Raw genomic sequence first — 26404 nt, forward strand, 5'->3', positions numbered from 1 at the left:
CTCTGGCAACAGTGTGAGAAGCATGCCCTTTTGCCGAGGATTAGAGTGCTAGGACAGGCAGAAGCAGGACCTTCCATGGCTGTGGACGAAGATAGTGATTCTGAGTGTGATTTCGAAGGATTTATGAGGGAGGTTGAGGAGGAGCAACAGCCATTACCAGCTAGTGACGCCAGCAGCCATCCTCCGGGGACCCAGTAGGACTACCTACAGCCTTGGATACCACCTTCCATTCCCAGCAAGCCCACCAACACTATCCTAAAAGGTTAGTTATCATTCATAGCACAGTACCATTTATTATAATTACAGTAGTACCAATATATGTATAGGTATATGGTAGGTATTTAGGGTGACTTTTCCTAGGGTTGCTGACATAATTCATTTTTCCCCATAAGCTCTATTGTTAGTCCAACACGTTTTTGTTCCAACACGTGACCCATGCATGACAATATTACTGTGCTGGACGCGAGGGTACTGTACTAAGGAAAAATTACTCATCATGGAGAGAAGTGACTAGTGGAGTTCCACAGGGCTCAGTGCTGGCACCAGTTATGTTTTTAGTATATATAAATGACATTAACAGCAACATTGGAAATGGAAGCTATCTAAATATGTTTGCTGATGATGCAAAAATACAAAAGAGCATTACAAACACAGACTCTTGCAGAGAGCTACAAGAAGAATTAAATAAGCTTCATGAATTGAGCAATAGATGGCAAATGGAATTCAGTGTGGACAAATGCCATGTAATCAGGTTTGGTAAAGACCAGACTGGGATTAAAAACTAGGAAGTTTGACCCTATTCACATCATAAAAGGAGAAGGACCTAGGAGTGATAATCAGTAACAGACTATCTCCGACTGACCACATCAGTGAGAAGGTAAGGAACATGTATACACTGCTTGCTAATATGAGAATAGCATTCACATATATAATGAAGACATGCTGAGAAAAATAATCACATCATTCATTAGACCAACCCTGGAGTATGCATCAGTAGTCTGGAATCCACATCTCAAAAAAACAACAGATAAGATTGAAAGGTACAAAGGGCTGCCACAAGAGGGGCACCAAGCTTAAGGGATCTAAGCTATTGAAAAAGACTAGAAAAACTGAATCTGCCAATGCTACAGAAGGAAAAGAGGAGACATGATTATGCTATATAAATGCATCACAGGGAAGGAAAAAATAGACATAAATGAGTGTATAACCTATGGGGAAACATCAGCAAGAGGGCACTGCAAAAAACTGCATAATAAGAAAGTTGATACAAACAAAAGGAAATTCAGTTTCCCAAATAGGGCAGTTGATACATGGAATACACTACTTGTGTGTGTGTGTGTGTGTGTGTGTGTGTGTGTGTGTGTGTGTGTGTGTGTGTGTGTGTCCAACTGTGGGCAAAGGCCCCAGGGCCTATCCCCAAGGCCCAGTAGTCCGCCTTGGGTCCCAGTAGTCCTCCTACATCTCCACATGTCACCACTTTAGTACTAACACCCACTATCCATATTGAATACATGCTAGGGCTGTCTCATACAGGACTGGTGTATTGGTATTAGCCTGGGTGCTTTTACGACTTGTCGGTGAGTCACCTGGTAGATCAGAAAAGACTGCTTTTTATGAAATTCAAATCCTTAAATTGTTTCCTGCCCTAGCCGGGATTCAAACCTGAGTCCATGAGGACTGCAGGCTGCCTTGCTACTGATTCAGCCACCGCCTCCCTCGTGAAATAGAGTGTTCCAAAACTATTCATAAATTAAAGAATATGTAAGATAAAATTGGTACAGTATGAGCTTGGCTCATTTCTGTACAGATGCAATTAGGTAAGAACAGTTAGGTAAGAATACACACACACACACACATGCACACACAATTAGGTAAGAATACACACACACTTACACACACACATATGCACACACAATTAGGTAAGAATACACACACACACACTTACACACACACCTGCACGCACACACACACACGCACGCATGCATGCACGCATGATAGAGAGCTTGAACTGTGGTGCTCCTGAATTCGTCTTTCTGTCATTCACAAAGGGGGCACACTTTTTGTTACATTCCTGTCTTAATCTGTGCAAGAAAATGCCCGTAATGTGTTACAGGAGGTATCACCTTGCCCCCCACAGCGGTGAATAAGACCCTTGTACACAATCATTAATTGCACAGGAGTAAAGAAAGGACTGTACGTGGTCTGTTTAATACACCCAGTCTCAGGGAAGTTTATTTTCAAAGAAATTAATTTGATTTAGACTGATACATTGTGAGAGAAAAATACCCCAAGGATACAGTATTTAGAATTTCTGAGGTACCGAATGTTGTATTGTTAAATATTTAGGGATGTCCTTGTGGAAGATCTTGGCAGGTTGGAGGAAGTGAGTTTCTGATGCCATAAACGCGAGAAGGTTTTTTTTATTGTAGTCTGAATACTGTACAGTAATAGCCAAGTCAAAAATACAGATCAGTGCAAATCAGAATATACAATGAAACCTCAAATACTGTGTAGCAGATATCAGTGTACCATCACACATATATCATGTTCACCAGGATACAACCCATCCATCACCTTGCTCCAGAACTTCCCTAACATAATTATAGTCACAGATGTCAGTGCAAAAGAACCCTCATGGCTAAACACACAGGTACAGGACAACCAATGGGCTGTCATTCAAGAATATCTTGAACAAATAAACCACTTAAAAAAGAACCTTATCCCAACACAACTTCAACACACACAAACATATACACACCTGCTGATGTGGCCTACTCCCCTCCCCAAATCCACTTCGGTACTATGACCACTCTTCTGTTCCACTCCCTGAATCCTCTTCAGTACGCTGCATGCTCTGAAACTGCTTCCCCCAAATTATTGAAATATTCTCTCCTTTCATCTTCAAGAGTACATTTTCCTCATCTGTTAGGCCACAACCATCAGAGCTCTGAAGCAGGTCTTTCTCATCTTCATCACCACATATATTTCTCAGCTGTTTTGTAGTGATTCTTCCTATGGTTCCTGTACTGGTACTGATATTGTATACTTATCAGCCACTCTTCTTGGCATTTTTTATTTTATTTTATTTTTATCATGTTCTTACATTCCTATATTTTCCTTTTTGCAGACAGGCTCTGACAGAAGTATCAGTGTTGCACGACCTCCTGGCAGTGGTGAAACCCAAACCACCGCAGTATATGGTGTTGGACCAAGTGCAGGCAGAGGCACCAGAACCCAAAGCATATATACAATTCCTAGCACTCAAAAAGGCAAGTGGATTTAAGGTGTGAAGGAGTGTCTTTTAGCATTAGCCAATGCAAAATCATCGACATCATCATCATCATCATCATATAGCTGGAGGAGCTCATCATCCACTTATTTGATGTAGTAGGGCTGTTTACAGGTAAACCCACACTGAGAGACATACCATACAGTGTATAACTCCACATTCTCAGTGGGCACAAGCAAAAGAGAGGGGGTTTGGCCAGAGTTAGCATCACGCAGATTCTCCATTTTAACTTGCTTGGTGAAAATTCAGCAAAAAATCTATGTCATTTAATGTACTGTATTACATTCTATGATCCCCACTTCTCTGATCCTCGCTGTCTTACCATCCATCTGGATCCATGCTCCTTGCTATTTCATTGATAGTTTGTTCATTTCATCTAAAACTGTCATCATCAACATTGTTCTATATGCAATCATACTCTACTATACAGTAGATGACACTTCTAAAATTCTATAACAGAGCTGTTTAGTACATCCTCTCTTGAGCAGCTACCAGGACCATGAATGGTGTATGGTGACAGTAGTGTCCTCAGTGACTAGAAAGCAGTGCATAGCATAGTGACAATAGCATCCTACTCTACAGAGCCTCCAGGCGGCTGGCACCATACTGCTGAATGGTGCTGAACGTCTTCGCACTTCCCAGGCTGAGATGGGGCGTACGCCCAGTCGACCAGCTGGACAGGATTTCCACATTGAATTGCTGCGGCTGAGACAGAACTGGCGACTCAAGAAAGTGGGCAACACTATCCTTGGTGACCTATCCTACCGTTCAGCTGGTTCCATGTACAGGCATGTGAGTGTATTTATAAAGTCCAGTTACACTAATGGATTCTCATTCACAGTGGTTCTTTACATAAGGTGTATGCCTCGGCAGAATGTGAAATATACTGACCAGACATTATAGAATATCCAAGGTTGTTCAAAAAAATTTCCTAGTTTGTGGGGTCTCATTTTCAGTTGTGTTTACAGGTATTGTTTTCTTACTTCCTTGTTCATTTTATTTCTCACACTCCAGCTAGTGTCTCTGCATGTCTGTATACCTTCTCAAACAAAATTTTAGCATAGCAGGTAAGACACCATGGTAGACATCTCCTAGTTTTAACTGCTGCCTCCAATTTCAAGTAGACTGCAAGTCAGTGGTGTGTGTGTGTGTGTGTGTGTGTGTGTGTGTGTGAGAGAGAGAGAGAGAGAGAGAGATCAGTGTACCACCTGATTTGCAGGTTACTACTTGTCTGCCACAGTTTCTCCACAGGAGACTGCTGTCTAGATAATGTTTATGTCGAGTTTTAACCACAGTGATGTAGAAATATGGTCTAAATATTCCTTATGTTTTAGTTGAAGCATTTAACCATTTAAGACAATGAACAGGATGTGGGATATGTCTATTTTTTATTTTATTATTATTATTACAGTTTTTTTGTGGTAGGTGGGGGTGCTCACCATCCACTCACTCGATGTAGTGCTGCTCTCGGTTGTCTGCCCTTTCCTCTCCATCCTTCTTTCCTTCCATTCTCTTCGGTCTTTCTTTCCTTCATTCTTTCCTTGTCCTTCTGCCTATGGGTGACTTTACACTCCCTCTTTTGTCTTTCTTTCCTTCATTCTTTCCACTTCCTTCAGCCTGTGGGTGACTCTACACTGAGTAACAAGCCAAATGGTTTCCTGTGCACCGGGAAACCATTTACTACTCTGGGTGGTAACCATATAACCAAATTTTGGTGCCTGGTGGTTTAGTGGGTAATTATTGCGCTCCAGTCGGATTTAGCCGATGAAGGTTTATATCCAAGGGGTGATTGGGGTTGATTGCTGTGTAATGTCACTCAGGGATGAGTGAGGCTGGTCACTCTCATCTTAAATGTTGGGACTAACTGCCTAGCCCCAGGCTCCTACGCTCCTCATGGGGCAATGTAGGATTGGATGATGGATGGATGGATGGACTTACTTCATGCCAAAAAAGGTGGGAAAATAAGTGCTAGAACACTTAATAGAGTCTAGTGTCATTGTGTAAAGCATCTTTTATTTATTTATTATTGTTACTCAGCCTATTTTGATACAGTTCTGATTGTCAGATGATTTTTCCCCTCTGATACAAATCATCATCATCATCATCCGGACCTCCTTTCCCACCCAAGGGCAGGGTGAGGAGTTGCAATGTCCAGACAGCACAAACTTGCCCAGTCCAAATAGGCCACACTTCCATTCACTCATCATTCAAGCCCCTGGAATCCTGGCTTTACCGGATGCGCCAAAATAAACATTCACCACATTCTGCAGCTTCACACAAATGTATCCGATTGAGTCAGTCCGGACGCTGCCACACTCACAAGGGGTGCCAAAATCCCTGATCGTGCATTTCTCCTCACAACATTCATCCAGCCAGCTCGATCTCTTGTCAGTTACCTAGCCTCACCGACTTCCAAACCTCTCTTCCTCAAACACTCATCCACCATATCTCTCCACCTTCTCCTCGGCCTACCTCGCCTCCTCCCTTCTTCCAGTTCGCTCAGGTATACCTTTTTCACCACTCTATTGTTATCCATTCTTTCCATGTGACCATACCATCTCAGGACACTCTTCGATTCTGGTGTCCACCGACTTCCTCACTCCACACCTTTCACGAATCACACTATTTCGTATCCTATCCACCCTCTGTACTCGACATACATTCCTCAACAGTCCCATCTCCACTGCTCTTACTCTTGACTTTTCATTTTCATGCCACATCATAGTCTCACACCCATATGTTAGAGTTGGCACTAACACTCCCTCATGTAAGCCTTGTGCAGCTGCAAGACTCAAGCCTCTGTTTCTTATCAAGGCCTTCATTGCACCAGCTACTTTTCTTTCTTGTGTCACTCTACTTTCATCTTCTTTTGCACATTTTCCCCTCTTTTCTACCACTGTACCTAAGTACAGTATTTGAACTCTCTCACCAATTCCAGTCTCTCTCCATTCACACTGACATCACACTAGGAGTCCCCTTCTCTCTCAATAACCATCACTTTACTCTTCTCTACATTTACTCACAAGGCACGACGCTCACAGACATCAGCAAAACTCTGCACTAGTCTACCAAGTTCCTGTCCAGTACTTGCAAGCAGTACTGTATCATCACCATACAACAAATTTGAGATATTCCATCCATCACCATTCATTACCAACGCCATTCCTCTCTCCATTACTCATGTTTTCACTTCTCTCATCACCCCATCCATATATACATTGAATAACCATGGGAACATCACACAACCTTGTCACACGTCCACACTGATCGTGAACCATTCACTTAGATGCCCATTAACCCTTACACATGCTTCGCTACCACCATAAAAACTCCTGACATCACCTAGCAGCTTACCATCTATGCCATACATATGCAAAACTTTCCACAGTCCCACTCTGTTTGCTTTTTTGTATGCTTTATCCTGATCCATGAATGCCATAAACACCTTATGGTCCTTCTCACAAGCCTTCTCTGCTATCTGTCTCACTGCAAATACTTGATCCACACATCCTCTGCCACTCCTAAAGCCACCTTGTTCATCACTCACTAGGACTTCTGATATCTCTCTTACTTTTTCTATAATAATTTTTCCATATACCTTCTCTGCCACACTCAATGAACTTATGTCACGATAATTCTTGCGTTCACTTCGCTCACCTTCAGTTTTGTACAGAGGTACAATCACAGCCTTTTTCCACTCTGCAGGCACAGTTTCACTCATCCATGCCTTCTTACATGTCTCCAACAAGCACCTCATTCCACTCTCTCCACTACGCTTAAGCATCTCTGCACACACCTCATCAACCCCAGCTGCTTGTCCATTTTTCAGCCGTTTCACAGCGCTCTTCACCTGTGCGAGTGTCACGTCTCCTGACATTGCATTCCTTCTCTGCATACCCCCAAAACCAATCATGTTTACAGCTGCACTGCTCTCTCTATTCCCATTCATCAGGCTTTCAAAATATTCTTTCCATCTGGTCCTTACTTCATCTCCATGGGTTAGTAACCTACCACCTGCATCCTTTACACTATCACATTTCTTTCTGCTTTCACTTCTACATTTCCGCACCTCTTTCCAGAATAACTTCCTATTTTTAGAGTAGTTTGCATTCATTTTTCTTCCCAGATCATCATTTACCTCCTTCTTTTTCCTCTTCACTAGTCTCTTTACGTGCTTCTTGCTCTCGATATACTCAGTTCTTATTTCAACTGAATCCCTATTCTGTAACCACTTTAGCCACTTCTTCCTCTTTTCCTCCACCGCTCTCTTAACCTCCTCATCCCACCATGCCGTACCCTTCTTTTTTGTTAATACGCTTGCCACACCACACACTTCTTTAGCATTCCTAACTAAGCAATCCCTATATGCATTCCACTGGCTGTCCAGATCCAATTCATTACAGTTCACTGAGTCTAACTCATCCTCTATTTTGGTCCTGTAATCATCTACCACTTCTTTAATCCTCAGCTTCTCAACTTTCAGTCTTTCACCCTGACTGCTCTTCTCTCTCTCTTGATCCACCTTAATCCTCTCAGCTTGATCTTGCATACCACAATCATGTGATCTGACAAACCTCCACATCGTCCTCTCACAGCCCTCGTATCAGCAACCATTCCTATCTGATACAGATACCAATATTAATTGGTATTTGCTTGCTAATTTACAGTGCTGTTCCCAATCCCCAAATGCATGTATGGCCAAACTTGCTCACTGTAATGCTTTTTGTAGATATACCCTACTAGAGTATTGAGATGTTAAACTTACGTAAGACAGGGGAATTGGAGAGGCTTAACCCCTACACCGTAGGTTTGTTTTTGCGCTCCTTGCGTGTCCCGCGAGGATATTCGTGCTCCGACTGGCTTTTTAAAAATATTTGCCAAAAATCAGTTATTAGCCCTAGAATATTAAAATTATATATGCTTATGGCACATACCTTCAGCTTTCTCCTGGGATGTTTGTTGAGCCTTCGTCGTCCACTGTAGGACTTGTGGATACTACTGAAGTTGGGTAACGAAGTCTCCACTTTACACTTCCCGATACCCCGTAATATGGTTACCACTGCCTGATATTATAATTACAAACACTATTCTATGAATTTCAAGTAGTTTGGAATCCATATTAAAAAAAAAAGAACACTGTGAAAGCAATGTAAATTACGAGCGCATACGAGCTTTCCTCCCGTGCTGGTTCCCCGATGGTATTCTGAGGCAGAGCTGTCATTTATTATTTATAAACACACTCACACTTTATATTCCTATTATGGCGTTTGGCAATAGATAGAGAGGTAGACTTTTATTACACATATTTATATATACAATATTTATCTATAAGTTTCTTTCAGTACTAGTAGTTTATTTTCACTCCAGGCATTCACTTTCTTGTCCTGTATACTAGCGTAGAGAGCGAATCTGTCACTCACTTTCATTTTCCCAGTATTCATACATGCTAGACAACACATAATAAATCTAGACAACACATAATAAATTAGGTAGTTCCAGGTGAATGTAAATATCACTAAGGCTTCTCCCTTCCTTTCGTATATATATTTTTATTATGAGAACAGGTCATATGGCATATTTCAAGGGGAAATAAACAGGGAAAATTAGCAAATGAGTGCATGTGAGGTGTTGCCAGGTGATAATTAGCCCATTCCAGATGTATGATAGTGTCAATTACCTTTTCTCTTTCTTTTATATATTATTTTGTATAAGAATAGGGCAAAGGGCACATTTCAATGGATAAAATGAGTGGAAAAATCTGTCCAGCATTTGTGTAGCGCAGCGCAGCTGGTCATGCGGGAGGAGAGGGTAATGGAGGGGAGGTAAGGAGTGGGGGAGTCAAGGACAGGAGAAAAATGGCTAAATTGTCAACAGTGGATGGGAGTACAGGTGACATTAGCAGAACTAAGTATAGCTGGACACTGGTAGTACTGACAGATGATACAAGCCACCACTTGAAAGCCCGGTCGAATTCAAAATAACACAGAATCACAAAAGTGACGCCCCGTGGTATGATCCGTTGCTCTCGAATGTCATGAAAGTGACGCCCCGCGGTTAAGGAGTTAAAAACAAATAGTGTCTGGGGTTACAGCTACTATCACTACCAGAAAGGCTTACACTCTCTGACCCTCCCAGCCAAATGTGATGCATGTGATACTTGTGGCATAAGTGTTAACTTGTGTTTCATCAAACTAGCTGCTCACTATTCTCTCTCTCTCTCTCTCTCTCTCTCTCTCTCACACACACACACACACTGTTTATAAAGGTGTTTTTATTGTTATCTCACCGTAGATGTTTTACTTTGTTAGTTTAATAGGTTTTCTCAAAAGTTAGCAAAAGAAGGGGGGAAAATCTGTCTTCAGCTGAGTTCATCCTGCATTACTCTGTTTGGAAATTGTGGAACTTCAATTCATGGTTTGTATCTCCATGTAATTGGGATCATGTCTCAGAACCATGTAACCTGAGGGTCACTATATTTCTCATTTACAGTACTTCAAGTTCATTTCAGATGTGTTACTGGGTGGGGTCTGTCCAAAAAGAAACCAAACCATTCAGACAGCGCACCAGCTTGCCGGCATAACGTGACAGGATTGCTTTGTAGCAGCGACTTTGAGCATTAGTCTAACACTAGCTGCATCATGCCCCATCACTTAGTCAGCAAGGTACACACAGCTGAGTGACCTTTTTTTTTTTTTTTTTTTTTTTTTTTTTTTTTTAATGCAAGGAAGAAGGAACTTGGTGAATTTTCTTCTGACTCTTCAGTCATCTGAAGCTGGTGACTTTTCTGGATGGATTTCAACTTTGGGAACCAAAAAAGGTCCACAGGAGCCAAATCTGGAGAGTTGGGTCACTGGGGGATGATAGTCATCTTATGCTTTGCCAAAAAGTCATGGATAAGGAACGAGTCATAAACAGGTGCATTGTCATAGTGCAGCATCCAGGTTATGTTTGTCCTCACCTTAGGCCTCTTCCATCACACTGCCTGCCTCAAACACTTCAGGACATCGAAGTAAAACTCTGTATTGACTGTTTGACCACATTTAAGTAACTCGTGATGAATGACACCCATCCAGTAAAAGACTTAATTAATTAACCTCACTTTCTCATTTGTGCGAATCTGACATGCTTTTTTTGGTCACGGTGATGATATTCCAGCCTACTGTGATGACTGCCTTTCGCGGCCATATACCCACATTTCATCACCTTCTATGACATTTTTCAGAAAGTTTCATCAGCTGTTGAACAGTCAAACGGCTCCTGGTTGACTGTGACATAATTCCCTTTTTGCTCATCTGTCAGCAGATGAGGCGCAAATGTAGCAGCAACATGATGCATCATCAGTTTTTAGGTTAAAATAGTGTTGCTCAAACTTTTATTGGCGCCTACATTTTCGGAAACTTCACGGACAGTCAGGTGATGATTTTCGCAGATTACAGCATACACTTTCTCAGTGGGATTGTTGTCTCTCAATGTGGAAGGCCGACGAGATTTAGGACCATCTTTGATGGGTGTTCATTTAAATTTGAACCCCCCCCCCCCCCCGGAACCACTTGTGATATTGCGTACAGCATAAACAATCCTCCCCATAATCCTGTTGCAACACATGAAAAGTCTCTATAAAAGTTTTTCCTAATTTGCAACAGAATTTTACACAAACATGTTGCTCTTTAAGATCCTTCATTGTTCATCTTGCAGCAAATTTCCAAGTGCACTAAACACACGTTCATTTAAGCACGTATACCTCAGTGACTAAGAGACATGGCGTGATGCAGCCAGTGTTATACCAAAGCTTAAAGTTGCCACTACACAGCACTCCCATTGCAATCGCACTAAGCCAGCTAGTTGGTTTGCTTGTTAAAATGTTCGGTTTCATTTTGGACAGACCTCTTATTTAGATTTTGTCCAAGAGATCTGTGTATCGCTGCAGATTCATATGAAGGACCAGCTAGATCAATTTCTGTTTACTGTACTATAGTCTGACTTTTACCAGTCTTTACTTGCATCAAGGCTGATTTGTTGACAGTGAAAACATTGTACTTGACCACCAGATGGGGATCTTTGAGGTATCAAAGGCTGATGAAAGTATGGGCAATAGCTTGGTGCCTGGAGGTGGAGGAACTTCACCAATGTCCCCCCAGATAGCTGCTCGTAGCCACCAGTCTTCACTCAGGGTCACTGTACCTACAGAACTCACTGGTTCTGCATACATTTTTGTTTGTATAAAAAAAGGTGAGTACAAGTATATAATTATACAGTAGAGCAGGGGTTCTCAATATTTGTTCAGCCATGACCCAGTTCATAGAGATATGTTTTCTGAACCTGTTAGATATATTTTAACAGTGTTCACCTTGCATCTTCTTAGAACTATTTCTAATGGTCCCCAATATTGGGAAAGTAAATTCATTTGGTTGAGTGGACAGTAGCATGTAGCCATTAATAATGATATTTCTGTATTTGGTTAATGCAGTTTTGGTTCACATGTTAATCTCTTAGGAGCAGGTATCCATGTAACTTGAGGCCAACCTGTATAGTTGTAGTGTTTGGGAAAATGTATTATGTCTGGCTGAATTCATCACCGCTCAAAGAAAACAAAGCCAAGGCAGCACTTTTGAGTGGCTGACTTGCATATTGTGGAAAGATTAAAGTTAGCACAATACATAGTTTTCATTTTCGTTATTGTAGACTCATGGACCTCCCTTCCCCTTCCACTTTGTCACAAGTGTCACTCATGGCAGATCTGTACTGAGCAGCATTGTTCAAAATACATTTCATTTATTGTGCTCGCCAGTACGTATTTTCCCCTAATATCAATCAGAGTCCACTGTCACTGATTAAAAACACCTCCTCGCTAGTGTAAATTTTCAGCATATTCCAAAAAATTATCAAATGATGTCATATTTTTGAAGTCTTTCTGTGACCCACCAGAGCCTGCCTTACAATCCCCCACAGATTGAGATCCTCAGATACAGAGTATGTTTCTCTGTACACTCCAAAACTTTTTACCACCCTGTCAATCTACTTTTCTTTATGTCTGTGTCATTCATTTATTTTCTGGTGGTATAACCTTTGATGTTTTGTATCTGTATCCCTTTGATACTATAACCCAAGAGTTTTTGCATCAGTGTCTATGTGTAGCTGTTGTCTGATGCATAAAATAGCCTAGGAGTGTTATCTAGGGTTTGTGCCCACTCCCCTCCCCCCCAAAAAAAAAAGAAATGGCATAACTATAGTCATCTCAGTCAGTTCTCCACCAAATCTGATATTATTTTCCCACCTCATGTTTAAATGCAGGAGCATCTCTAAGAGCAGCTCTGTCCATCTGCCTCTCACCATCAATTTTCAGACGTAAAGTGCTTCACTCCCGTAGTCTTAAGAAACTTTAATGCAAGGTAAACAGGAACAACTAGCACCACCTGGGCTCATTAAAAAATCCTAATTTGGCACTCTTCCTTTTCACCCCTTTGTTCTAATGAGTGTATATGCTATTCAGCTGCATTGTTTTTGTGATGCATATCATCCGTAATGTTTGGCGAAATGTAATATTTTGGTTGTGGATTTTCCGTAATGAAATACTGTACTATATACAGTGTTCCTTGTGATACAGTAATCCCTTGCTTATGCAACGTAAGAGAGCCAAAGGCATGTTTGGGTAATGGCTCCATTGGGATGATGGACTTCTCCCTTGGCCTTCCTACATAACCTGACTTTAAAAGCCAGTAAGCCAGTGTAAAAGGCCACTACAGTACATCGTACAACACTTGTTCCTGTTGTTTAACACTACTCTGTCTGGTCAAGCAGATCTATAAACCACAGCCAAGCAATTACTATGGTCAGGCAGACCCTTCAACCACAGACAAGCAGTCACTTGAGAACAACATGAAAAAAATGGCAACGCAAGAAAAATTGAGTGGGCACACAAAACGTAATGGTAAAATGGAATAACATCATGGTAAAATAGAATATAATCATGGTCCATTACTGTAAGCTAGAATAAAATTGGTGTCAACACTCATGATCTCCTGCATCCCTGGAGTCAGCACTACCCTCTTCCTTTTCATTGGTGAAGGGGCCATCATCAAATGCCCTAGGAGGAGGCATGCTAGGAATAGCAAGGCCTGAAGCAGGTAGGGAACAACCATAAAAGCCACCATGTGTGCTGCCATAACAACTGTCCAAGAGGAGCTTTTCACTACACTGTTGCTGCGCGGGAACTGAGAACGAGTGAGGGGGTCCCTGGCAGACGCTGGGTAAACTACCCAGCCAGACAGGGCGGTGCCACTGGGCTGTTCCTGCCTGGCCAGGTGAAAATGTTTGCACGGCCATCATTTCCACTCAGACACATGCATTTTGTCTGGATAACATGGAAAAATGTACGAGTAATGATTTTGAACAGCCAGATAACAGCGTCCGGGTGATGGAAGTCTGGATAATAGAGGGATTTGTTTTCGTTTTTGTTTCTGAAGGGATTAATCCCCGAACTAGACCTCATCAGATCATATAGCCCTGCTAGGGTTACAGGAGAGCGCTACCCCTCCCAGCACAGCAGCCACCGGGCGGGGCGCGAACTCGCAACCTCTCGATTACGAGCCCGACACCCTACCACCGAGCTGCCGCGCTCCCCTTTTGTTTTTGAAGGCTCCAACATGCTTGCATGCGTCAGCCTTGGTCACCTAATGACGGCTCTCCATGCTGCATGATCTAATGCAGCCTCCCTGTTCAGTCCCTTAACCCTGAGGTCACACTTAATGACCTCGTCCCATGTCTCTCTCGGTCTACCTCGCATAACCTCACCCCCAATATTAACACCTCCCACCTTCTGCACCCAGTTATCATCCCCCATCCTCTCCACATGCCCATACCATCTCAGTCTACCTCTCATCACAACACCAATACACTCCAGTCCCATCCTACGTCTCAACTCTTCCATCGTAAACCCAGCCCCCCCAGACCTTGCAAGCAGGGACGCACTGCATATTCACCTAATCATTGTCATTTCTGTACGTCTGAGCCTGTGAATATCCTCTTCCTTTTCTGCCCAGGTCTCACTACCATGCAGCATTGCACTCCTAATACATGCTGCATAAAGACCCCTTAGCACGTAGGGAGATTCCTCTCAGTGTCAGGAGAGGCATCAGCTTCCTGAACTTCTTCCAACCACTTCTCACCCTTGCCACAGTGCTAGCCCCAGCCCCACCTCCAGCACTCGTCTCCCAAATAACAAAACTCTTCCACACACTCAAGAGACTCACCAGCAAGTTCAATCCTTTCCCGCCTGACAATCTCCACCTGCTCTCCCCGACACGCAATACACTTAAAATCAGCATTATCTCGTAGTCTACCTCTGATACCACTACATCTCTTGTGCACCCATTTATCACAAACACTGCACAAGATGGAATTGCTTCCCACAGCTTGTGGCAAACTGCACATGGCCACTCTCCCTCGTCTTTGACAGTACCGCCACCAACCCTAGATATCATCACTTTTGTTTTATCTGCATTTGCCCTTAAGCCCTTGTGCCCCATACCATCTCTCCACTTCCTAAATCTTTCCTCTGCCTCCCTCTCGTTCTCTGCAATCAACACCAAATCATTAGCATAGAACATCTCCCATGGGAGTCCGTTTCTGAAGTCATGTGAGAGGGCTTCAATTACCATGGTAAACAACATGGGACTCGAAACTGACCCCTGATGCACACCAACATTCATGGAAAACTCATCACTCAAATCTCCATTCACTCTTACCTGGGTGCGAGCACCCACATACATAGCCATAACCACCCTAACCAGCCACTTCTCCAAGCCAAGCTTTCTCATTGCCCACTTCACCACCTCTCTAAGGACTTTGTCAAAGGCCTTTTCCAAGTCAACAAAAACAAAAATACAGGTCCCTTTTCTTCCCAATATATTTTTCCTTTACAGGTGGCTTTACACTGAGTGATAAGCCAAATGGTTTCCTGTAAACCAAGAAACCATTTACAATGCTGGGTGGTAACCATATAACCAAACCATACGTGCTCCCTGCGTTTCAACAAGTGGGTTGGTGGAGGGTTGGTACCCCTCCCTGTAAAACAACTAACTCAGTGTCAAATGGCCACCCTTTGCGGGATTATGGTGTCTGGCAATAGATAGATAGATAGATATTTTACCTGAAACTGTCGAACAATGTATATGACATCAGTGGTCCCCATTCCTGGCATAAACCCAAACTGCATCTCATCAATATTCACCCTTTCTCTAATCATGCCTTCTAGAACTTTCTCCATTACTTTCATTATCTGATCTAAAATCCATATACCTCTATAATTTCCTCTTTCCAGGGCATCACCCTTCCCTTTATACACATTTACAATCATCTGGGACAACACACTCATATATAATCATATTAATAGGGTCAGTGACTAACCTCACCCCTTTATCTCCTGAGGCTTTCAACATTTCGGCAGTCAACTCAGACACACCTGCTGCCTTCCCTACCTGCATCCTGCCTATTGCCTCACTCACAGTACCAGCGTCAATCAAAGGCCAAGGGCCAAACACTGGATCTGCTGGCTCCAAACCTTTCCTGTCCCAGTCAAACTCCTCATTCAACAACCGGCTATAATGCTCTCTCCATGTATCTTTAATATCCCCACTCTTCACCACTACCTTTCCTTCATCATTCTTCACACACTGTTCACCTATAATATCCCGATTATCCCTCTTCATCTGATTTGCCACCTTAAATATCATATTTTTCCTTTCCCCATGATTTAGGTTATCAAGTAAAAGTCTCTGTGACTCAGACTTTGCCCTGTATACCTCTAAGTAGCAGTGTTAATCAAGGGCCAAATGCTGGTTCTACTGGCTCCAAACCTTCCCTGTCCCAGTCAAACTCCTCAATCAACAACCGGCTATAATGCAGTCTCCATGCATCTTTAATATCCCCACTCTTCACCACTACTCCTTCTTCATCATTCTTCACACACTGCTCACCTATAATATCCCGGTTATCCCTCCTCATCTGATTTGCCACCTTAAATTTCATATTTTTCCTTTCCCCATGATTTAGGTTATCAAGTAAAAGTCTCTGTGACTCAGACTTCGCCCTGTATACCTCTCTTTAGCCCTATGCTTGGCAGCCAAGAATTCCTCCTTGTTACCACCCTTCTTCCATTCCTGGAAAAGACTTCTTTTCTCTTTAACTACAGCTTCTACACCCTCATCCCACCACCAAGTTACTTTATGTCTTGGTGGGCCTCTTGTCCAACCGCATATTACATCAGTAACTCTCAAGAGACTGTTCTTGAGGGCTCTGTACTGTTCATTAATGCCTCTGTCTACCGCTCCCTGTCCAGCCACCATTCTCCTCATCTTATTGTTACTATATATAATCCCATTACATAAAGAATGTCAAGGTAATGACTAAATAAAAAGCAGGGGTAGAGGGCTATGGTAGACACAGCATCAGGGTACCTCATGTTACAGGCTTCATGAATACAGTAATACTTTTCCTCACTATCTTATTAAGCTTCACTGTAAAGTATATATGGCTAAGTTTATTGTTTTGGTAAGTATTATTATTTTTCTTTGCATTTTTTTTTTCTTAGATCTTGATAATATTATTCAGGAAGGTACCGTAGGGTAACCCAAGTACTTGCTCCAAATATAAATGACCTTGACATTTTTGAAGGTCATATACTTATTTTTGGTGCAAAAATTGCACATTTGAAATGTAAGTATCTCAGGGACTAATTGAGATATAGCTGTTTGGTTGAAAATCCTATGATAAAAAAAGTTTGCTGAGAATTCTGGCTGAATTTATGCCATTTAGCCTTGTTGAAAGTACCAAATTCATATCTGCTTAGTGTTTTCTTTGTAACACGTTAAGGAGAAAAGAAGGCTTTTCCGGGAATGGAAGAAGGGTGGTAACAGAGGGGAATGCTTGGCTGTCAAGCATAGGGCTAGAAAAGAGGTTTACAGGGCAAAGTCTGAGTCACAGAGACTTTTACTTGATAACCTAAATCATGTGGAAAGGAAGAATATGATATTCAAGGTGGCAGATCAGATGAAGAAGGAGAATAGGGATAGCATAGGTGACCAGTGTGTGAAGAATGATGGAGGAACGGTAGTGATGATATTAAGGATGTATGGGGAGAGCATTACAGCCAGTTGTTTAATGAGGAGTTTGACTGGGACAAGGAAGGTTTGGAGCCTGCAGATCCAGTGTTTTGCCCTTGGCCTTTGATTGACACTGCAACTGTGAGCGGGGCAATAGGCAGGATGCAGGTGGGGAAGGCAGGAGATGTGTCTGGGTTGACTGCTGAAGTGTTGAAAGCCTCAGGAGATAATAGTAGTGAGGTTAATCACCTGATAAATATGATTATATATGAGTGTGTTGTCCCAGATGATTGGCTGAAGAGTGTAATTTTAATTGTGTACAAGTTGAAGGGTGATGCCCTGGAAAGAGGAAATTATAGAGGCATAAAGCTTTTAGACTAGTTAATGAAGGTAATGGAGAGAGTTCTAGAAGATATGATTTGAGAATGAGTGAATATTGATGAGATGCAGTTTGGGTTTATGCCAGGCACAGGGACCACTGATACCATATTCATTGTTCGACAGTTTCAGGAAAAATGTGTAGGAAAGGAAATGGATCTATACTTTGTGTTTGTTAATTTGGAGAAAGCCTTTGACAGAGTCCTGAGAGAGGTGGTGAAGTGGGCAATGAGAAAGCTTGGGATTGAGGAGGGGCTGGTTAGGGTGGTTATGGCCATGTATGTGGGCGCTTGCACCCAGGTAAGGGTGATTGGAGATTTGAATGATGACTTTTCCGTGAATGTTGGTGTGCTCCAGGGGTCAGTTTTGAGCCCCTTTTTGTTTATCATGGTACTTGAAGCCCTCTCAAGTGACTTCAGAAATGGACTCCTGTGGGAGATGTTGTATGCTGATGATTTGGTGCTGACTGCAGAGAATGAAGGGGAGGTGGAGGAAAGATTTAGGAAGTGGAGAGATGATATGGGGCATAAGAGCTTAAGAATAAATGCAAATAAAACAGAAGTGTTGGTATTTAAGGCTGGTGGTGGTACTGTCAAAGAAGAGGGAGAGTGGCTCTGTGATTTGCCACAAGGGTGTGGGAAGTAACTCCATCATGAGCAGTGTCTGTGATAAGTGGGTGCATAAGAGATGTAGTGGTATTAGAGGTAGACTGCAAGATAATGCTGATTTCATGCGTGCAGTGTGTCGGGGAGAACAAGTGGAGATGGTCAGGCATGGGAGAGCAGGTGGTGATTGTTAGGCAGGAAAGTATTGAATTTGCTGGTGAGTCTCTTAAGTGTGCGGAAGAGTTTTGTTATTTGGGAGACATGTTATGTGCTGGAGGTTGGAGTGGAGCTAGGTTTGTGGCTAGAGTGAGGAGTGGTTGGAAGATGTTCAGGGAGCTGTTGCTTCTCCTGACATTGAGAGGGCTCTCCCTCCGTGCTAAGGGATCCTTGTATGCAGCATATATTAGGAGTGTAATGCTGTTTGGTAGTGAGACTTGGGCAGTAAAGGAAGAGGATATTCGCAGCCGCAGATGTACAGAAAAGACAATGATTAAAGTAGATGTGCAGTGCGTCCCTGAGTGTGAGGCCTGGAGGGGCTAGGTTTATGATGGAAGATTTGAGGGGTAGGATGGGACTGGAGGGCATTGGTGTTGTGAGGAGAGGTAGATTGAGATGGTTTGGGCATGTGGAGAGGATGGGGATGATAATTTGGTGCAGAAAGTGAAAAGTGTTAATGTTAGGGGTAGGGTTACGATGGGTAGTCCAAAAAAGACTTGAGACGAGGTCATTGAGTGTGACCTCAGGGATAAGGGACTGAATAGGGAAGCTGCCAGAGAACGAGCAGCATGGAAAGCTGCCATTAGGTGACCAAGGCTGACGCATGCAAGCATGTTGGAACCTTCAAAACAAATGAATGAATGTTTCAGAGAAAACCACAAAACCTGCAAAACTGTAATTTTATAGAAATATTGCTGTGGTCCCTCTCATTATCTAATAGGAATATGGTTACAGTTAAGTGTACAGTTTGCTAGTTAAGACAGTCAATACCATAAATAGTTATGGCTAAGCTTCCTTATTATGACTACAGAGTATGTAAATAGGTAACTAGTTAATAATCTTTTAGTCAAGCCAATGTGCATTATACATTATAGTTGATGCTAAGGTTTCACAGCATTTGGAATAATTTCAAGATGAAATTACTTCTACATTTGAGTGTATAAAAATGTAAGAGGATGCAGTGTAGTTAGGCCATATCTCATGTGCAGTCACAAACAGAGATTTCCTTTTCTACTGTAATTAATGCATAGGTGATGATCAACTAAATTTAACATAGTATTCACCTGCCTGTTTACTTGTTGATATGTGTAGTTATTTATTTTCTCACCACCAAAATTCAGTCTTCTTTGGCAATTTCAGTTTGCAAAGCTTGTTTGCAAATATTTAACCATGTTCTTTTAAGCTTTTAGTGTACTGGAACCCTTTTAGAGGCTACAAATGTCTTATAGTAAGTTAAACTACATGTAGCCACAGCACTAACAAACACTGTTAATTACTGAATGAACAAACATTTATCAGTAAAACTTCCACTTTGAATATAATGGGTGGCAAGGGGGCTTACTGATGACATCATCACTGACCAGCCAGTCAGTGCCATAATGCACGTGAAGCCACTGCTGTATTAGCCACCCAACTGGCTCAACAGACAGGTGCAAGGTATGAGGCTGAAAGATCCTGATGAGCTTTTAATTTTGATTTTTTTGTACCTACTGTCAGTGGAACCAACTGCATTATAGAAAAAAAAAATCCAATATGTATTAAGACAGAGCATTGGTTTATAGTGTAGGAAACTTCCAGCACAAGCTGAGAAAAAATTTCAGTTTTGAATACCACACAGCTCTGTGGGAGTAGTGCTACCTTATCCTTGTATGTGCCTTGCCTTAATGATGCCACACCATACCATGCCTTGCATCATACCACCTTCTCACACCTATCTATCTGTGTAGCTATCTATCGCCAGACACTATAATCGCGTAAGGGGTGGCTATTTGTCTTTGAAATAGTTGTTTTACAGGGAGGGGCACTAACCCTCTGCCAACCCACTATCTGACATGTATGGAACACGTATGGGTTGGTTATATAGTTACCACCCTGCATAGTAAATGGTTTCCTGGCTTACTGGAAACCATTTAGCTTGTCTCTCAATGTAAAGCCACCTGAAAAGGAAAGAAGAGTATAAAAAGTGATAGGAAAGATGGGAGAAATAGGAAGAAGTACAGTAAGTAGCACTACGTGAAGTGAGTGGATGATGGTTGCCACCACCTACCACCATCTCACACCACACCACACAAAATCATCCTCCCACACCACACCTTACCAAGAGCATTAGTACTGTATTACTGGAGGGCCATGAAATTCCTGCATCTAGTTTTTTTTGTACAGTACATGTTATCAGTCACTCTTTGTACATCAGAAAAGATAGAAATACCGTAGTTTATAGTATAGGTTCTGGTTGTCATCCTTATCATCATCATCATTACCATCATCATTATCATCAATGATATTAATGTACAGAATACAAAGTATCAGCTATAGATGCAGTACATTGTGGTAGGTGGGAGTTCCCATCATCCATCCATTTAGTGTAATGGTACTCTGTTTTAGGATAGCTCTACATCAAGCCAAATGATTTCCTGTAAACCAGGAAATTACCATTATACATGTAAGTGTGTACTGTAATTGTAATTTTGCCCCCTTTTATAATTAATTATTTATTTGTAAAATAATATTGGTATCCAGATGAAGAAGACATCTGCTCTGCTCAGTTGACCACCAGTGATTTCGTATCGGGTGAAACTCCGTGGCAGCAGAAGCTGGAGAAAGCGCAAAATGTGCTCTTCTGTAAGGAGCTCTTCAGTCAGCTGGCACGTGAGGCTGTCAAGCTTACACCCTCCATCCCACATCTGGTTGTGGGTAATCAGATCACTGCCACCATCTTCCCTGGCATACACCTTCTTGTTGGCCTCTGTCACTCAGATGGAAAGAAGTGAGTCACTTGAGTCTGTCACTTTGATTATTGTCATCAGTGCTGTTAATGCTTTGTATTGCATTGATTATCATTGTCATTGCTGTTGATGCTTTGTATTGCATATTTTTTGAGGTTTGTTTATGCTTTCAAAGAGCATGCAGTATGGTCATGTTTGTTTTTAAAATAAGGCCAAAGCATTTATGCTTAACATTATCATTGTTACACTATTTGTCACTGGTCATTGGGATGAGTAGTTTTGAGAAACTGGAAAAGGAAATCATAGAACTATAATTATGAACAAAATGCCCAATGAAAACAGCCTTGTATACAGTATAATAGCAGGGGTACCTGGCATTGCATGGGAAAACCCAATGATTACACATATCAGCACTGTCTGGAACCTTGAATTGCCACTCCCCATGTGAGAGAAGACCCATAGGGTTTTGTTTAACCCACTGAACATGTGTTCCTCCTTGGGCCCATTTCCCACGGATATATTCCCCTTGGACATCATACCATGGACCTATTTTCTCATTACCCACCCACCCACTCTGCCCATCTCACCAATCCATCCACCTATCCAACCCATTGTAGCTAATAATGGTATGGTTGTACTAGTAAAAAACTGTACTGTAATTAGCCATTGTGTTGTCATCATGTTGACTGTTTCTAATTACAGTAGTTCTAACCTTGGCCCACAGGGGTGCCACTCTAGCAGCTGTTTGCACATATTTAATTACATTGTAAAAAGTTACTCCTATTAGAGCTTGTTCACAAAGTTCTGTATGCATCTTCCCTGATTTCCATAGAGGACACACACACACACACACACACACACACACACACACACACACACACACACACACACACACACACACACACACACACACACACACACACACACACACACACACACACACACACACACACACACACACACACACACACACACACACACACACACACACACACACACACACACACACACACACACACACACACACACACACACACACACACACACACACACACACACACACACACACACACACACACACACACACACACACACACACACACACACACACACACACACACACACACACACACACACACACACACACACACACACACACACACACACACACACACACACACACACACACACACACACACACACACACACACACACACACACACACACACACACACACACACACACACACACACACACACACACACACACACACACACACACACACACACACACACACACACACACACACACACACACACACACACACACACACACACACACACACACACACACACACACACACACACACACACACACACACACACACACACACACACACACACACACACACACACACACACACACACACACACACACACACACACACACACACACACACACACACACACACACACACACACACACACACACACACACACACACACACACACACACACACACACACACACACACACACACACACACACACACCGCTTGCTGGTGCAGTGGTAACGTTCCCGTTTGCCAACTGGTGGACGGGAGTTCGCGCCTCGCTCAGGTTGCGAAAAGTTTCGCTGACGAAGTGGGTGGTTACTGTCCCCCTTGAGCAAGGGGACGGGTGTGTGCATGTGTGAAGGTCACAGCCTTGCCCTTAGATCGGACTATATGAGCTCTCAGCTCCCTTCCGGGAGAGTAAAAGCTGACGATCACGACCATCAAGTGATCCTGAACAACCCGGTGAATTACACACACACACACACACACACACACACACACACACACACACACACACACACACACAGAATGATCCCATGGTTATTGCGCACATAGTTATAATGGTGTTCATTATCATTTGCCAGATGAAAATTTTGAATTCTTGGGACAAATCGAAATATGTCCAGGCAAAGTTTTGTGAGTACCTTGATTTTTTGTGTGTCATGTTCAGGCAAATTAAAGTAAATTATTTCATTACTTCGATAATTTGTAAAGTCTGACTTAACAAATATAACTGTGTGGGGAGATGGGGGGAGAGGCTGCTTGTGGGATGTCCCACTTGCCCAAGGAAACTAATATTCAGATTTATTTGAGAGCGTTTTGCTGTTGCATCAGTTTGCTTCGTGCATTCTACTTTTGCTTCATCAAAAAGTTTTCCATTGTTTTAGTTTCAAATGTCTAATTACAACTTACAATAGAGCTGTAACAAAGTATGGGCTACGAGGTACTTAAAAGTGATGGTGGCTACCAGCCATTTTTATTGGCATTCGGGTGTTTTGCTAAGTTAGATTTTACATTGTGTTGCAGTAATGACATAATTTACCTTAATTTGCCTGAACATGGGGGGTGGGAATCAAGGAGCACGTAAAATTTTATGAGAATTCAAAAATTCAAATGTGTCTAAACCATCTGGTAAACTTTGTAAGGACCCGTTTTTTAAATTGTTTTATACAAATTACTATATATAAAATTTTGGATGGTCTTACTATCAAATGGGTATTGTAACCTTTATAAAGAAATAATTTAAAATGCATCATTAATAATGCACTTGGACAGCCAATCAGCTGCCAGCTTTCAAAAGCTTAAAGTGTGTCTCTTCTCAGAGTAGATCAACTAGGCTAAAGTTCTTCACCTCCTTGCCTCAGAACCCCTTACCTCAAGCCCATCTCAGGTCTCTGTATGGTATGTGTTTCTTTCCTATTATGCCCTTTTTATGATTTTTTATAATTGTATTTTCTATTAACCTAACCGTGCTTATGTGTGTTGCTGTTTCTTACTATAACAGTTTGTTTTTATCTACTGGGTCCAAATTGTTGTAAATGGGAAAATTTGGGTTCACAAGTGGAGTGACCAGTACTAATTAGAAGAAATTCCGTACATTCCGTACTTTTGTTATCATGCAGTTTCTTCATTACACATTAGGCACAGTACCAGTTATTGCGATAACCAAGGGATCACTGTTTATGGATTCACTCACCTCTCAGGCCAGTGAAATTTTTTACTTCACCTCACAGACATACACCTTTAACATTATGGTTTGTATTGGCTCCAACATGCTTGCATGCATTGGCCTTGGTTGCTTAATGGCAGCTGTCCTCATTGCTCAATCTCTGGCAGAATACCTATGCAGTCCCTTATCGCTGAGGTCACACTCCATGACCTTGTCTCAGGTATTTTTCGGTCTGCATCTTGTAACTCTACTTTTGATGTTCATACCTCTCACTTTCCGTACCCAGTTGTCTAACATGCTTGCATGTGTAGGTCTTGGTCACCTAATGGCGGCTTTCCTCGCTGCTCGATCTCTGGTGGACTACCTTTCCAGTCCCTTATCCCTGAGGTCACACTCATATGACCTCATCCCAGGTCTTCGTCTCATTAACTCTCCTGCTTTTACTGGCTCCCTTCAACCTTTGTCTCTCTGCCGCATTGTCGCATCTTTATCTCTTTTCTGTTGCAACTTCAATGGTCTCTGCTTCTCTGGACTGTCTGCTTGCACCCCTCCACCAGTACGGTGGACACTTATCAAGCAACAACCTCTCATCCTTCTCTGTCCAGCTTTTAAATGCAAGAGTTAACCATTATTCTCAGTCCAACATGTATGCAACAGGTCAAACTCTGGAACTGTCTTCCTCTGTCTGTATTTCTTACTGCCTATGGACTCTAGTCTTCCAAACACAATGTATCCAGGCATCTTGAAGTGAATGGATCTTGAATTTGGCTCTCCATTATTGTGTTTTTGTTTTTTCGTGGAGAGAACAATCTTATGGGTTTCTGGCCTTTGGTTCCTTCTTGCATTAAAAAAATAAATAAAAGTTGAGAGACTCTCCAGCAAGATCAGTCCTTTCATGCCTGACAATCTCTATATGCGCTCTCCGACACACAGCACACACGAAATCAGCATTATTTCACAGTCTACCTCTAATACCAACACATCTCTTATGTACCCACTTATCACAAACACTGCACAAGATGGAGCAAGATCAGTTTTGGCATGCATTACAATCCCTATGTGCTCTCTCCGACGCACCATACACACAAACTCAGCATTATTTCACAGTCTGCCTCATTTACCACTATATACATCTCTTTTGCACCCACTTATCACAAAACACTGCACAAGATGGATATGCTTCTGACACCGTTGTAGCAAACTGCACATGGCCACACCCCCCTTGCTTTGACAGTACCAACACCATCCTTAGATATCATCACTTTTGCTATATCAGCACTTACTCTCAAACCATTGTGCCCTAATCCATCTTTCCATTTTCCAAATCTTTCTTCTATGTCCCTTTTATTCTCTGCAATCAGCACCAAGTACATCTGCCATAGGAGACCATTTCTGAAGTCACGTGAGAGAGCTTCAGGCATCATGACAAACAATAAGGGGCTCAAGACTGACCCCTGATACACACCAGCATTCACGGAAAACTCATCACTCTAATCTCCACTCACTCACCTGGGTGTGAACGTCCACATACATAGCCATAACCACCTAACCAGCCACTCCTCGATCCCAAGCTGCCTTATTGTCCACATCACCTCTCTAGGGATGCTGTCAAAGACCTTCCCCACATCAACAAAAACAAAATACAGGTCTCTATTCTTTCCTACATATTTTTCCAGAAGCTCTCAGACAATGATTATGGCATCAATGGTCCCTTTCCCTTGCATAAATCCCAATTGCATGTCATCAATATTCATTTTTTCCCTTATCATACCTTCAAGGATTCTCTCCATTACCTCATTATCTGGTCCAAAAATTTTATGCCTCAAAACTTCCTCTATCCAGGACATCATCCTTCCCCTCATACACATTTACAGTCACTTTCTTCAACCAGTCATCTGGTACCAGAGACTCGTATATATTAGAATTAATCAAATCAATATCTAAACTCACTCCCACATCTTCTGAGGCCATCAGCAATTTAGTATTCAACCTCCCACCTTCCCCAACTGCATCCTACATATTGCCCTGCTTACAGTAGCAAGATTAATAAAAAACCATGGGCCAAACACAGGATCTGCTGACACCAA

General features: G+C 42.2%; 1 protein-coding gene across 1 annotated transcript in view; it reads left to right on the forward strand.

Moving 5' to 3' along the window:
• The window catches only part of MED17 (mediator complex subunit 17), an 86181-nt gene that overhangs the window by 25280 nt on the left and 34497 nt on the right, over positions 1-26404 (forward strand). Inside the window, exons 3-6 of the mRNA XM_080286188.1 lie at positions 3128-3284; positions 3881-4081; positions 11338-11518; positions 21108-21354. Coding sequence (XP_080142314.1) covers positions 3128-3284; positions 3881-4081; positions 11338-11518; positions 21108-21354 — 786 coding nt within the window. The remainder of the gene's footprint in view (positions 1-3127; positions 3285-3880; positions 4082-11337; positions 11519-21107; positions 21355-26404) is intronic.

The sequence above is a fragment of the Coenobita brevimanus genome, chromosome 110, assembly GCF_032717465.1.
Source record: "Coenobita brevimanus isolate Jiangsu-jjx chromosome 110, ASM3271746v2, whole genome shotgun sequence".
In the NCBI taxonomy this organism is placed as follows: domain Eukaryota; kingdom Metazoa; phylum Arthropoda; class Malacostraca; order Decapoda; family Coenobitidae; genus Coenobita; species Coenobita brevimanus.